At 40.9% G+C, this 16,647-nt stretch overlaps 1 protein-coding gene across 6 annotated transcripts in view; it reads left to right on the top strand.

Moving 5' to 3' along the window:
• The window catches only part of LOC145989899 (uncharacterized), a 267,058-nt gene that overhangs the window by 173,873 nt on the left and 76,538 nt on the right, over nt 1-16,647 (top strand). For all 6 annotated transcript variants that reach the window (XM_083125393.1, XM_083125392.1, XM_083125391.1 and 3 more), the window contains exons 3-4: nt 12,554-12,631; nt 14,914-15,149. In XM_083125393.1, coding sequence (XP_082981519.1) covers nt 12,554-12,631; nt 14,914-15,149 — 314 coding nt within the window. The remainder of the gene's footprint in view (nt 1-12,553; nt 12,632-14,913; nt 15,150-16,647) is intronic.

The raw sequence follows: 16,647 nt of genomic DNA, 5'->3' as shown, positions 1-16,647 counted from the left end.
CCCCGATGTAGTTGGCGCATGCGCAGTAGTGTTAGCAACAATAGTGGCAAGTAGTGTGTGTGTAGCTGTGGAGCAGCGTGTATGATCAAATTCCTTGTCAAAGAGAACATGAAGCCAGCTGAAATTTTGAGAAGATTGCAAGCACAGTATGGGGGACAAACGATGTCACGGGCAAGAGTGTACGAATGACGTCAACAGTTTGGCGAAGAACGCTAGTTGCTGACAAATAATGGGACATGCAAGGTGTTCTTTATGTGGATTTTGGGGGGGATGAGTCATGATTAATGGCCAGTATTTCTGCACATTGATGAAGGGTGCTGTATGTAATACCATTCGAAAGAAGAGACCGGGAAAGTTGTCTACATGTCATTCGTCACCATGACAATGCAGGGCCCCACACGGCCAGTTTGACTAACAATTCTCGCCGAAATGCACTGCGAAGTTTTTCCCACATGTCCTTAGAGTCCGGACTAAGCGCTCACAGATTTGTTTGAGAAGGGAAGAAATTGAAGACAGATGAAGCACTGACAAAAGATGTCCTGTAGTGGCTATGGCAGCAGTCAACTTCCTTCTACGCCAAGAGACTCGGGGAACCGACACAATGATGACAGCGGTGCCTGGGTGCTCAGGGAGATTCCTTTGAAAACCTCACATAGTTTGCTGCTTGTAGGACTTCCCAATTTTTTTTTCCTAGAAATACGCGTAAAATTCTCGATCACCCTTGAACGACCCTTGTAAGTACTCTTGTATAACTGTTACTTTTAGGTATTAAAGTTCCAACTGGATTTATTCTTGTTTACTAAAGTTTGAAACGAGACGAGGGACTGAACAGACTGTAACCACTGTAACTCTCGGTCTCGCCTCAGTCGAGAAGACGTCGATACGGTCCCGCTTTCCCTTGCAGTCTCCCCGTTTACTTGGAGTTCCTCTCACGAATGTCCGCATTGAAGACTCGTAACGTGATGAAGCGTGCGTAGAAAGGTTTCGTGCCGGAACGCCTGGAGTTTGAGGAAGCCTCCTGCCTGGCAACGGAAGCGAAGATGGTTCACGCGATCCACGGTGAATCATTCATACCTAGCTTTCATCGTCGTGGCCTCGGCAGAGACCACCAGGGTTGCAGGGGCGGGGCAAGGTCAGGAAGTGCCCTATCGAAAGGGAAAGTCTTCCGAAACTTTCATGTACGGTCGACGTATTTAGTACTCGCGCCTCGTGAACTTCCATACGCTGGCAACCCTGTTCGCGGATTGAGGATATGCGTGCATCCGTGACCTTGGGGCGTTTCAGAGATGCCAGGTACAGTCACCAACAATAAAAATGGGACAACTTAGATCTTGAAATACTAGTTTTCCTGCAAGGCGTACGGCGATAAGATTTTAATAGCAAATTTTCAATGACAAGTTCTGCCACCTCCGGAGAGTTAGGCAACACACACAACGGCTTGCAGGGAAACTAGTATTTCAGGATGTATGTGTCCCATTTTGAAACCTTGAAAAATATGCGAACTACAGGCTTTCCCATGACTTAAGCTAGCGACACTGCTTCTTCCACACCAGGGTTTCAAATGCGTTGGTGGATCTACAGCACTTGGTTGAAGACTTCAGTTCGGCCAACTGTTAGGTTTTGCATGGTCAAAATGCCCTGTCCGGCTTCAAAGAAACGGGGATTTTCCCTTTAAATAGGGTTGCTATTCCAGACTACGCCTATTTGAGGCCTCAAGAAGAGTCTTCAGGAAATAATGACGAAATAGGTGCGACTGGCGCATCGAGTTCAGGGCATCCACATCCTGCTGAACAATTGGCGGTTGCTAGAACTTCAACTGGAAGCACCAACATGTTTAAAGGGAGTAGTAAAATCAATTCACCTACTAAAATACTGAAAAATATTTCTCCTCTTCCTATTCTGAAGAAGAAAACTACCTTGCGTGGTAAGGCAGCAAGCATTTCGAAAATACTCAATTCAGGGGAGAATATAGGTCTCCCAAAAAGTAAAAAGGCAAGAAATGATAGGCGTGATGGTAAATCTAGCACGTCTAAATGTAAGATACCAAGAACTTTGCGACGAGAGAGGAATGACTCGTCAGGTTCCGAAGGGTGTTCTGGTGATGCAATTGTTACAATGATACTAGCGACAGCGATCACAACCCATATGATTGGGATGAAAATGAATGTGCTGGGTGTGGCGAGGATTACAGTACAACTACCAGCACTGAAGACTGGATTCGATGTACTGTGTGTTCCCGTTCGCTTCACGAGAGTTGCACCAAGTATGAAAATAAGTGTGACGTGTGTGGGAAGAAGACTTAAAAACTAAAGAAATTTAAATTATAATCATAATATTGTATTTTGTCTCAACGGTTTATTTTGTGTAAAAGAAACAGTTCAGATGTACTATACTAATAATATAGTGTTTTAAAACTAATGAATTGATACATTCCTGTCCTCAGTTTTCGGTGGTCCATCTCTCCCATAGAGGATGGTCCATCTAACCCAGAGTCATATGTGATAGATGGACCACTGGAAAAAATATCTTATTTTTGTTAAAAAAAAAATGTTTTTGCTTGTTTCACATTTCAAACATTTTCTATTGTTAGGATATATCTATAAGGTACTGTGGTTCTATTTTATCACGAGTATTGCCGTAAATAACAAAAATATTGCAATTCTAAAAGGGGGGGTCCATCTCTCCCGGACTTACCTACCCTAATTGTACAAGTATTTGTTTTGTAGCGTCGCTGTTCTGTCACTTTTCGCAGAGTCTATAAAAATGCAACCATTAAAAGAAAAGTGAGATAATGGAGACCTTGAAAAAGCGTTAAAAACCCCATGCAGGGTGTGTAAACGCAGGAAAGGAAACATTTAAGAAAAACGGAAATCGAGAAAATGCAAAGAAATGTAAAAGCAAACAGAAAATGGGATAAAACTTCAGATATTGCAAGGAGATAAGATAGTAGAAAGGAAATGGAATTAAAGAACAGACGCGCCGAAAAAATAAATAAGTTTTAAATCCACTTCTATGCTCAGATTAGCTCATTGGGACTGGACCTGCGGCTTAAAGTGGGATCCGAACGATTGCGTTATGTGCCTCCACCGAGGATCAAACCCGGGACTCCATTACAAGGCGACAGAGTTACGACTGTGCAATCGAGGAGGGCTACAATAAATAAATCGATAATTGATTGATTGAATTAGGTTATGTTGCGTCGCTTTTCTTCCACTTCGACTAATCGTGACGATGAAGGTGAGTGATGGTAGGAAATCGATGAAGGGACACTCACAAAGAATACCTATTCCCAAGGCGGATTGATTGATTTCGTTTACTTCGCTTTTCTGCAACTTTTGGCTAATCGCGAAGATGGATGAGTGATGGTATGATGAAATTGATGAAGGGTCACTTAATAAATACCCATACCTGGGCCAGGATTCGAACCCGGGCGTAGTAGGGCGCTGTGCTAACCATTCCGCCACGGATGTCGGCAAATATATCAATAGAACCTAGTCAGAGGAAGGAGAAAGACAACAGGAAAGCACACCGAGCTAGGAAAGAAACTTGTAAAGGCGAGAAAAGAAAAATGCCAAGAAAGCGACAAGTTGTCTCCTGGGAAGCCATTCCTTCCTGAAAATTCCACCGAGAGAAAGCTGTAATCTCCACGAGAATAGAAGGGGGAGAGGAGAAGGGTGATAACGAGGAAAAGACGATCATTTTGTAAGCCTGAAATGCGTTCGCGGCCCAAGCTGAAGACCTCTGTGGCAGCTGTTTCCGTCGCGGGGGTGTCAACGAACTCGCTTTTATAAAAAGCTCTCACTGCACCAACGACTATTCCTGGACGATGCAGTTGGAGCTGCTTCGATGACGGCGAAAGTGCAAGTTCCTCATTCCAGTGACTCATACTTCTGTAGCGGAGTGGTTAGCACACGGCGCTGCGACGCCAGGAGTCCTGGGTTCGATTCCCGGATTAGGTATAGGTGTTATTTGTGAGTGTCCCTTCATCATAATCATCACTCATCTTCGCGATTAGCCCAAAGTGGCAGAAAAGCGAAGTAAAATAAACCAAATCAACAATCAATCAGTCTGCTGACGTCATGCAGGAGCGAGCATGGAACGTTTCAATACTTTTAAACTTATCTTGTTTCGAAATACGATGTTCAAAATTCTGCAAAATTACATTGTATAGAATTCCTTCTACACCCGTGGTTGTCAACCTTCGTGACACCGCGGCCCTTTAAAATCTTTCTTTAAAAGTCGATTCCGCGAACCAAACAATTTTACATGTAAAGATCCTCCTAGTTTTGAAACTTTACAGTGTGTTATTTGTGAGTGTCTCTTCATGAGTGTATATTTTCCGTCCGACATCCAACATACATGAAAGTTCCTCCGAAACTCTCTTTGCACCATTACAGCCGACCTAGACGCAATAAAATTGACAACAATAAAGTTTTCTGTTCCGTTGTTAATCGGTGTGAATCCATTTTTTGTGTTCTTCAACAAATGGCTGTCACAACGCAGCGCAGCGCGGGAAATATTCACAAACTGGTAAAGCTTTGAACGTTCCTCTTTCTAACGATATCTTGTGTAAGTTTGTATCTGTCAGTGGCGGCGATTGGGTCCTACAACCGGGAGGGGGGGGGGGGCAAGGTGCCAAAACTAGGGGGCAAAGACAGTATATTTCCCTTTGTAGATAAGATTTAGCATAGTGCGGGGCCAAAAGTGGCGAAAACTGGGGAGGGCAACTGCCCCCCTAATCGCCGCCACTGGTATCTGTTATAGAATTTTTTTTTTCTCATGAAGATTGAAATCAGGGCAAATCAGCTGAAACACCCTGTATAGTCAGCAATACATGCTTGTGAGAGATCGTGGTGGTGTTGGTGGGATTAAACAGAAGCGAAGTGTGGTGCTGATCACGCTACCTCTACTGTGATCGAGTTCGAGAATGTCCCCTAATTTCTATCATTCAATGAGTGAAAAAAGTGTCCCAAAGTTTCAGTTGTTTTTTTTTTCTATTATGTCCACTTTTTACACAGGCTAATGAGGGCTAGACCTATACAGCGTGTATCATAATAGAGTAAGCAACTTATCAGGTTTATTGTTAAAAATATCTGAAACACAACAATGAGGAAATCTTCAAGTTTTGTTTTCATACGCAAGACTTTTGTAAGCTGAGTCATTGTGGCGTTGGTGTAGTGTTAAAGAAAATTGCGCACAGGTCCCCAGACCTTACACCCCTAGACTTCTGCATTTGGGGCTTTGTGAAAGAGTCTATGTGCCACCTATGCCGCGTAGTGCGCAACAGCTAAAGGAGAGAATAAGAAACGCCCGCCCTTGCTTTGGTGGACGAGGAGTTCTTGGTAAAAGTGTGGCAAGAACTCGAATTTCGATGGGATGTGTATCGCATAACTGGTGGAAGCCACATTGAACATTTGTAGACATTCATAGAAACTTGAAGTGTTACTGATTGATACATAATAAATATCAGTGTTGTATTCCATATAGTTTAGTCCAAATGAATTCTTAAAGTTGTTTACTCTATTATCATACACCCTGTAGTTTCCACCGGGTATCGAACCCGGAACCCATTGATTAAAAGGCGACGACGTTACCGGTACGCCACTGAAGGATCCCAAAGGATAGGTTGAGATGCACTCGCACAAAACTTTATAAAACCAACGCGAAGGCCCCGCAAAGATAGAACCATTGTCATATTTCAGTTACAAGGAAACCTGCCAGCCAAGAAGCCGTGGTGAGTTTCCAGTTTGCGAGACTTCTATTGATTTTTCGGATTCCATGTTGTTTGCCAGTAGTTCACGGTCGTTCTGCGACTGCAAACTTTGGTACAGGATCACGAAGCGAAGTTTGAAGGTCGTTCTTTTTTTATGTTCTTGTTTTCGCGAAAACTTATTTCTATTCCCTTAAGCGGAAGTTCTATTCTGCATCCAAGAGAGCCTTGTTGGACCAAGATCATCTGCTTCTTTCATACATTCAGTTCCTCGACCAGACCACTCTTATCCGGATGTCCTGATCATTCAAACTGAGCGAGTTATTTGCTCCACTCGCGATTTCGCTTACGAATATCGCCAAAGGCATAAGTGTTCCCTTGTTGCGTCTAATCCTCGTTCGTCTTCATCGCCACGGTTAATCTAGAGGTGTAGGAGGCGACGTAAAGTGACTAAATGTACAAAAATTTAAATTAAAAAGCATCCCCAGCCTCCGAAATGGGGTGTGTTGTGTGTGTGTTAAAAGATTGATTGATTGATTGCTTTGGTTTAATTTATATCTCTTTTCTCCCATTTTTGGCTAATCGCGAAGATGAGCGATAATATAATGAAATTCGTGAAGACACACAAAGAACACCCATGCCCAGGCCGTGATTCGAACCCGGGACCGCTTTCGCCGTAGCGCGCTCTGCTATACTGAACGCAACTCCAACTGGCGGTTGACCTTGATGGTTGTTTCTGGCGCGTCCTGTCCCCCAATCACTTTCGGGGGCGTGTGGTCCGATGGGCGTCAACAAACTAAGTAAAACCTGAAGGGATCACATCGCTCTCCCGAAGCAACGTTGCCAAGCGTACTTCTCTTTTTGCCAGTTGCCTTTATATGACTGTGTGTCTGCCTGCATTCTGAGCTGTGGGTGGTCCTTCCGGAAACTTCAACGTGCAGTTGAACCCGCTGATTTCTTGTGTTGACCGAGAAAACTCTTTCTCCCTTTACAGTATGTTTGGCAACATGTGGTGAACCCAGCGCTCATTTGTTTCGTCCCACGAACAACGCTCGGTACCTTGTGACTCGAAAATACCCGATCTCAGTCGAAGAAAATTCAACTGATTGCTGATTCGCTGTTTCCCAGCCGCCAGTTGAAGTTGCGTTTAATATAGCCACTCCGCCACAGAAGTTCGCATAAAAGAAAAAAGTATGGCGTGTTAGAATCTCTCTCTCTCTCTCTCTCTCTCTCTCCCCCCCTCTCCCTCCCTCCCTTGTTTTTATCTTTTTTCTCTCCTCTCCTTCATTCATATTTCTGTTTTTCACGAAAATATTTCGAATCTGAATTTTTCACCAAAATATTTGGACTCTTAGTTTTTTTGTCAAATAATAATAATAATTCAACCTGCAGTGTCGCACAAAAAAAATGTTTGGATAGCATTTCTTCACGAACATACGAGAATAGTAAACGTTAACTTGTCTATCTAGTAGATTTCTGAATGTAAAATTGCGCTAGTTTGCAGCATTTCAGCATACCCTCATTGCTGATCTATTGGGTTGATGCATAAGTTCGTAGCGTTTGTGTTTGGTATGGCAACACTGCGGTGTTAGGGGTTTGTTTATCTTTTAATGTTAATCAAGTTATTTATGGACTATGTCCAGGGGGGGGGGCATTTCCGACATATTCTTCTGTCTGAGTTTAACATAGGGGCAAAGGCAGCGGAGGCGGCTCAAAACATTTGTCCCTTCTACGGGGAGAATGCCAACGGGAAAGCAGGGCAAGAAAATGGGTTTGTCATTACAAAGAGGGCATTTTTGACTTAATTGTTTCTCCACGTTCAGGAAGACCATCGGGCTTTAAGGAAGACAGTTTAAACGCTTTAATCCACGAGGATCCACATCAGTCGACTTGAGAATTAGCAAAAGTGGTGAACTGTGACCATTCAACCATCGTGCGACATTTGCGTTCCATGGGTAAGGTTCAGGATACCGCACGCTTTAAATGAAAACAACCAAATCAGCGAGTAGGCTAGGAAGACAGCATCAAGTACTGCGACACGATAATGCACACCCACACTCCGCTAACATGACAAAAGCTGCTATCCAGGAGCTTGGTTGGGTAGTTATTTTACATCCTCCTTACTCCCCCCGATCTTGCGCCCTCGGATTGCTACCTTTTCAACTCTCAATCCATCAATCTTCAAGGAAGCTCCTTTGGTGACGAAAATGCTCTTCAAAGTTGGCTTGACGACGCTTCTAACCCCGAATCTGCTGCGTTGAATTGAAAAACTGCCCCAGCGTTGGTAGACAGTTATAGACAATGAAGGAAAATATATTACTGATTAATGTATGTCTTTTGTTCATCTCAAATTAGTATCAAATAAATATACTTTTTCCACGTTAAAAAAAAGCGCTACGAACGTATGCATCAACCCAATGCATATGTATATTTATTTTCAAGTTGGTCTAAGTGCCTGCTTACCTCACAAGGAATAATCGTTGAGGTGCACGTACAGTCACTGCAAAGGTCTTTCCACCCATCTGCCATTGTCGAAGTTCCTCCTCTATTCGCAAATTGCTGGTGTGGTAAGCATACATAGAAATATTGAATTTTCATTTGGCGGAGAATGTCTATAAGTTTTAGGCTTTCCGAAACCACAACTCTTCTCTTGTGCGTGTGTGTAAGAGAATCCATCTTTAAAATGAAAAAAAGAAAATGATGTTTTGAAGCTCAGTGTTGCAGCCTTGGGTTGTTTTGTAAATAACAATTGATATCTCATGTAAATATGAGTTGTGTACAGTGTATGTGTTGGACTTTAAAGGTCCAGAGTCTAGTATTTTGACTGTCTCTCTCGCTCTCTCTAGGTCTGTCTGTCCTCCTTCTTTACCCCTTTGCGAGATGGATCAATATTAGAGCTCAACTGATACTGATGTGTCGGTATCGGCCGATACCAGTGATATCTGTGTCGGAAAGTATCGGCTGAAATTTGTTTACCGACCGATACTCTTCCGGGTTTTGATCATTCGCAGGGTCCGCAGAAAATGTTGCTCGACACTTCGCGATGTCTAATTCAAGGGTTTGGGTGTAAAACATGGTAAGTAATATTTTGGTAATTTTTTTATTTACAAAGTAAAATGTGGCATCCTTCAATTTTCAAGTGAAATTGTCATGCCATACAATTTGCATTGGATTCGGTGAAGCCTTCTGAAATTGGTAAACACAACACGAAAACAATTTATCTACAGTATAGCTTCTAATAACCTTTTTTCGTAATGAACTCAGAAATGACCACAATGTATTTTACACCCGAGCCCTTCAATTTTCCTGGAAGTCATGCAAAATTCGAAGTTTCCATTAATTTTGTACGAATATTATGTAAAAAATACTGTATTTTGTGATTACATAACGTGTATTTTTATATTCTGACTCGCGCACAGGTCACGTCTTGTACGCTCGAAAGTACATTTATACTTGGTGCAGAGTCTGAAGAAGACCTTGCTAGAAGGTTGAAACGTTACGTTTAATTTGTTTTATAATAAAATAAATTACTGCCTTGGTCAGCATATTGAGTTTTTCATATATTGGATGTAATTTCTAAATATTTTAGAGTGAAACTCTGGTAACTTTATGCTTGTACCTAATTGGTTTTACACTAGTTTTAATCACTATTTTGAACAACTTTTAATTTGTTCAAATTTGAAGTATCGGTATCGATGGGAATCGGTAAGAGTATCGATATGAGTATCGGTTCAAAGTGGTATCGGACCCTCATATTTCTGTTCATAATTATCACTTGTGTAACTAACTATTACGTTTATTGCAACATTTACATGCTTCATATCCCAGCCATTCATAGACTCTCCCCTTAACCAACAATCTTTATTCAACCGCCCAGTTCTTACAAGTCGGGAACTCTTCTCTAACATCCCATTCAGCGTCTCAAACGGCCAATTTCAGCTTCGCTTGTTCCCCGCTCCGCATTCATCGCTGGGATCTTCCATTGACGAAGAACACGAAGCTTTTCCTCAATTTATGCAAATACCGGTTTCCCTTCGTTAGAACTTGGCATCGCCTTGGCCCAACCTAAATTAGCATTCAAGCATAAATGATGGAGGAGGCTTGTCGTCTCTTAACCTTTGCTGCCTATCGAACGGCCCGTGGTATAATGGCCTTCATTGTCACCGCCCCCTCACTCGGGCGGGATGTTTGGGGGAAAGTGCCAAGTTGAGGACATTAGCCAACGAGGGGGAGGCCAGCATTCGGCTTCAATTCGTAAAGAAGATCTTGGATGAACACCTAATTACCTTTACGTGTTTGGGGGAATGTTTTTCATGGTTTCGACAATTGTGTTGCTTGTTTTTGTTCGTAGCAGTGATTTAGTCGATTTTTACCAACGTAAAGATATCCAAACTCCACTTCCGCTCACCTTAAAGTTAAGGGCAAGAGGAACAGCTTGTGTCCAGCCAGACGCGAGGAACCTGTTCCTCCCCCACCGACCTTTTGGGGATAGAGAGGTCTGGGTGCTGTATGGTCGTAAGAAGAGAAGACTTAGCATTAAGCTTGTGGGAGTATTATTTTTTCTCTTGGGAATATGAAACTTCTGATGGCGTAGGAAAACATATGAACGGAAAGAGGTCAGCGTTCAAGATTTCAGTTGTCATAGCGTAACGTTCTCTTAGGAACTGGGATCGAACCAGGGACGTTCAGATGTCCCGGTGGGTGTTGTAGCTCGATCACCATTCATCCTCATGACAAAAGAGCACACTCCTCTTGCTATTAGCGGTAAAGCGCGAGAGGTGAAACGCACATTCAAGAGATGTTAAAAACACAATTACTGGGATTTTACACTTTCAAGTTTGGATCACACATGGTTAAATAAGGTAAATACCTACCTCTCGCCGACAGCTCTGATCTTCAAAGTCAACACTTAGGCGTGAGCCTGTAGCGTTTCTCCCCAAAACTCTCCCGCTTCTTCCAAGCCACGCTCTCATGAAAATACCCCTCACCGGCCGTTGCACTCAATACTTATCCCTCCTCCTTTTCCATAATTCAGAGTCATTACCCTACAATACCTTTTGGGTCAGCTCCTTATTTACCTGTTTGCAATATCACTAATTCAGGAAAGTTGGTTAACTTCTGACATGGCATTCCTTAGATACCTATGAGTGCAACGGCTGTGATCGGGTTTATGAACTTCATGCCTGATAAAGTTGCTCTGTTTTATGGGGGATGTTACGATAGGAAAAGTCGAAACTCCCATTTGATTAACCGTAACTTGAAGTTGTTGCGGGTGTTTTTCTCCATAGGGAATGCATGGGATTCTGAAAAAAAGAAACAAAAAAAAATCAACTTATTTTTCGAACATCATGTCCAGCTTAATAATCAACTTTAAAAAACGTTTCCACTTGCAACATGGGAAGAAATTCATACTCTCCTTTACAGCCGGGTGATTTTTTAGTAGCAGTACACATTGCGACGATATTGAAATAAATCCACACCTGTTACTCTTACCGTTAAGGCCAGTCCCGTCTAGACAGCGTCTGACTTTTAAAAGATAAATCATCTACAGCAATTTAATCTATTCAGTTAGTCTGTTTCGGGCAGAACTGCCAACCTCCGTGGGGGAGTTGTTAACACAGCGCGCTAGACGCCAGGGGTCCCGGGTTCGAATCCGGGTGTTCTTTGTGAGTGTCCCTTCGTCAATTTCATCATACCATATCACTCATCGTCGCGATTTGCTAAAGGTGACAGGAAAGCGACGCTAAGTAACAAATATGAAATGCTTCGCGCAAAATATAAATCTTAGTCTTGTCTTAGTTTGAAATAAACATATCTGTTCTCCAAGGGTGTGCGGCAACATTTGGGGTTAGGGAAGCTACTGCATATGTGATTTCATTTCACACAAATATCATTATTGTGTTACAAGATATATGCAAGTTCAGACCTGCAATAGCTACATAATATTTAAAGCTCTTAAGAACCCATTACGATTGTGTGGTGGTTATGTAATAATTGGTCAATTTAAGATTAAATATTTCCTTTTTAAATTGCAATGTTCAATTTAAATATAAGCGTTCAATGTAGTATTCGAAGTAGAGGATTCCCTCAGCTCGAAGATAATTTACTTAGAGCACCCCTTCTCAGTCTATTCCCAAAACTCGAACAGGACCCTTCCATCTAGCACCAAAACTATTAAGAACTCAACTGCCGACATACGTAAATTTGGAAAACTCTTTACCCTTTCATAGAGCATGCTGAAAGCAACAAATACATGAAAATATTATTAGAACTTGGGGAAAATATACGCAAGCGGCGCTTTCCACACCTATCCTTAGTGTACGCTTTTGCAATTCTCCATCCACTGTAAGAACGAAGTTATTGTAAACAAAACCGCGTGGCGTATGAGAAATAGTTCCTCTCCTGTGTGTTAGTTCAGATGTTAATTTTGCCCATGAACATATTGGTCGTAACTGCACAGTTGCACGACTTCAACATTAGCAGCTAGGTTGAGTGGTGTGGCTTTTTCACTTGCACTATATTCCTCCGCACAGGATTTCTACGCAGCTGCCATTGGAAAAACCAATATGATTTCTCAGGAGCGACGTGACTTCGTTCTTACATCGTCTCCGTTGGATCTATCGTAACAATGCATCCTGAAAGGTTGGCAACCCGCATGTAGCTGTGCGTAACGGGTAGTGTACAATTCAGGGGATTTTTGTCGTGTCAATCCTGATTATAAAAATTGAATAAAACAACGAGTTTTGATTGCATCAATGATGATATATTTATTCTGTGTGTTGCTTTTTGTTTCCATACATTCTCACAGCTTTTCTAACTTCTTGTTTCCCTTTCTCTTTTCAGAAAGAATCTGTGAAATTTGATCTCCATCTTAGGGGAGCACCTTCAGAAGTAGTCCACCTTGTTCGGAATATCAAGGAGGTATGGATAAGTATTTAGCATTTGTTCACACACAAAGTTAACTAATATTTACAGCTGGTAGGATGTGGTGTGTACAAAATTGAGTTTTTAGTCATGAACCTTAACATGATTTTTGGGGTTGTCAGCTTTACACATAAGTAAGACAAGAAAGAATATGTGAATTAAATGCGTTGCACATATGTATTTTTTGGAGTGGAATTTCATATGTCCTTGAGATTTTGTGAAGGTTTACATAGCTTTCTCATGGAAGAAATTAATCCAATGTGTTATGCTGTGCTTCATTTAAGAACACAGTAAAGTAGTTTAAATACAGGTTTTACTAAAGTAGTAAAAATACAATATAAACATATTCTATAAATTATTTTTCAAAGGGCTCACTGACATAAAGAGACTGGGATGAGTACCCCTTGTTGTCCACTGCTACACTCAATCAACCAAGAAATGAAACCAGTATGTTTCCAATATTGAATAGCCACGGTGGCTCACGCGTCTGACTACCATGCTCAAGGTCCCGTGTTCGATCCCCGGCTGGTTCAAATCCGGGAACTTTTCTAACGTTGGAAGCGGCCCCGGCGCCCACCCAGCATCGAATAACATGGGTACCTGGGGGGGGTAAAGGCGGTCAGGGGCTTGCTGCTGATCACATCACCCCCACTCACGACCGGATCAAGAAAGTGTGGGGCGTTACCCCCACACCCCCTATACGCCTTCATGGCGTGGTGCTAAGCACAGGGGAGCACTTTACCAGTCTTGATAGCTGACCATTTTTTTTTACAACACCAAAAAGGAAGGTGAATGTAAACAAACCGTTGGTACAACGTCATCCATTCCTGTTACCACAATTCACTTGTTGATGTTACAAAGGATGTAAAGTGACTAAAATACAAATTAATGGCTGCATTGTGTTCCATAATTTAAAACACATGACAACATTGTCCTCTTTAATTAAACTTCAGGTCAGCATTTGTCCTTCCAAACTATTAACTTCTTGCTTTATTGTCCCATGTAAACTTGGGCAAGTTCCAGATGCATATTTTATGCTGCTCTGAATAAACTGTGGACAGGCTACCGTTTCACATTTCTGATTACCCTGAAGCAAGTTGTCAAACTCTTTTTGAAGTGGAGAAAAGTAAATATCAAAAGGCAGGAAATCATGTGGTTTATTTTAAGTATGTGTTTTTGTTCATTGTGTTGAGATACTTATTCAGTCTTTATTTATATATATATATTCATTCATTCATTGTTTTCTGCCTAATTGGCAAGTTTTTCACTGCAATCTCCAGCTTTCCCTATTCTCTGCCTTACGCTTCGTAATAGCATACGACCCCGTTAATTTAATATCATCCATAAGCTGATATCTCTTTCTTATATATATATATATATATATATATATATTTATATTCATATTCATGTGAAACACTATATTTTTTAGAAAAACCATATAACTTCAAATCTAAGGTTTTTTGGATGTTGAAAATTGAGGTGTGCGCACCTTGTATATGGTGGCATCTTGTATTCGAGACAGTGGTAGTATTGTGAACATAATTGTAGTAATAATGTAAATGTAATAGTACGGTATTGTTCTAATAAAGTACCGATATTATGCATCTGTGTGCCTTAAGTTGGAAGTACATTTTTTTCTCGAAAGCTGAAGAAATAATTAAGGTGCGGTTTGGATTCAAAGAAATATGCTATATCAAGATTTTTCTAACCATGTTATGGAAATTAAGCAAGCAGTTAACAGTCTAGAGCAGTGATTCTCAACCTTTTTCAGTCCAGGACCCTCCTTGAAGAATATTACACTTCATGGGGTCCATAAGCATGGGCGCTGGCAGAATTACTTGTAGGTGTGTGCACCCAGTTTATAATGTTTTTGCAAACATGAAGTACTTTAAGAAGCCCCTTTTATGCTTTCTTAAACAAATTACATATACTTCATTCTAGAAAAGTAAATATGTAATTTAAGCAATGGTAGAGTGGGAATAACAGAAATGTAGAGTTTAGACTACGTACAAAATGGGTTGAATTTAAATTGTTAAAACAATATATTTTAGCAATTTAAATGTAATAGGTTTTTAAGACTCGGTAATTAAATTTACGAACCCGACTTCGTGACCCACCAAACGTCCCCTCAGGACCCAGCAGTGTGTCGTTCATGATAGGTTGAGAAACAATGGTCTAGAGGCATTCATTTGTAACTCCTAGTACAAATATTGCATTATATTAATACATGTAAAAAAATATGCAAACATTTTTGTCAATGTTCCCTTCCGTGTTTATAGATAGCTGAAAAATTCCTGTATCACTGGAAGACCTTTCCTATAGTTCTTCCGCCTCCAATAACTGCACAACATGATAATGGAGACCACAACTCCTCATTGGCTCGTAGAAAGCCAATCAACATGCGGGATCTCTTCCTGGCACCCTCGTTTGATGAGCTGGATGCGGTTGCCGTCGACTCAAAGGGGGAGCCCAGGAGGTTGAACGAGAAGCAGTTGCAATGCATCCATGAAAGAGGGTAAGTTTACTAATTGCATAGAAATAGTACCATTCATACTAAATTAGCTTTTTATACAGAAACTTCTGCTTTTTTCTCTGAACTGCTTATCTTAGAATATTGCTTGATCTAAAAATGCTAGATGCCTGTTTTTAATCATTAATTAAAAAACCTAAGTTAATATACCATAAAATTGTACAGATTTCTAAGATTGAACACACTTGAGTTTTTTTGTGTGTTGAATTACTGAGGGTACCAGTCATCTAAAACCTCAAAAAGCAGTGTCCTTCCTGAAGAGTCACGTATTGCTGCCATCAATAAATTTTATACTCTAAAAGAGCAGTGCTCTAGTGTGCCATTAATAGTGCTGCGGTTAAGTCACCTTTGTAAACATTTCCAATGCACCCAGGAGCCTTAAGAATGTTTTGTGCACAAGTATAATGCTACTTATTTTTAGAAAAATGTTTCGAAATTTCTGTTAGGAAGCACACATGTTAGGCAACATAAAACATAATTTCAGATGCATTAAAATAACATTATATATAATCTTGATTTACACTGCATAGAAAGTGAACATGTTTTCAACGTTTCAGTAACCTCTTCTTTGCATCATCAGGGACTGGAGTATTCCACTTTTTTTTATTTAAATATGACTCGTCGCAGATCCGCATAAAGTCGTTGCGCAAACCTTTAAGAACATAAATATGACTCGTTAAAAAAATCCTAGTGATTTAAGATGGCCGATTCTCAAGGAATGGATTTGGTCATCTTCTGGTGTGAATCCTTCAGTCTTGGATTCCCGAATGAACTTGCGACATATCTATACACAGGGTCATCCAGAAAAAATTGAACATTTTGGTGTAAAACACAAACAACAAATGATGTGTGCAAAAAATTTATGTTGCAGAAACTACAGAACTTACTCTACTTTTACCAGTGGCGGAGCGTGACCTTTCCAACAGTGTAAGCCTAGCATGATGAAGGCTTGTGTTTATTTTTGGGCTGGGTCAGTGATTTATCCACAATCATCAATCCCTCCCCCATTTTTTTAGAACACTTCCCTGAAATTTTTCACCAAACCCTAATTTTGGCACTAAATTTAACCTTACACCCTTTAAAAACGAAGTTACACTAAATCAGATTAAATATTCTGGATAAATCCCTGAGCCTGGTGTTTTCTTTGCTAGGCTGTATATCTCCTACATTTCAACTGATAATTACGTCAGTTTTATTCCTATCACAATGAGTAACTTATCCATAAAAAAATGCAAAGTTAGATAAAATGAAGAATAATGATAATAAAGAAACGAAAACAGAAAGAAACAGAAAAGTGCTGAATACTTTTTACAACCGCTGCATAACCAAGTATCAGCTCGTACCATGAATCACAAAATCGGGGCACTTTATTTTTCGTTTCTGTTACCGTGCCTGCTAGACAAGTGGTGGGCCTACCATCCACAAGTTTCTTCTTGGCAGCAAAATCCTTGCTGGACAACGGCGTCTTCAACAAGTTCTCCAC

The sequence above is a fragment of the Lepisma saccharinum genome, chromosome 7 (assembly GCF_977018435.1).
Source record: "Lepisma saccharinum chromosome 7, izLepSacc3.1, whole genome shotgun sequence".
NCBI lineage: Eukaryota > Metazoa > Arthropoda > Insecta > Zygentoma > Lepismatidae > Lepisma > Lepisma saccharinum.
This window is presented reverse-complemented; position numbering and strand designations above follow the sequence as displayed.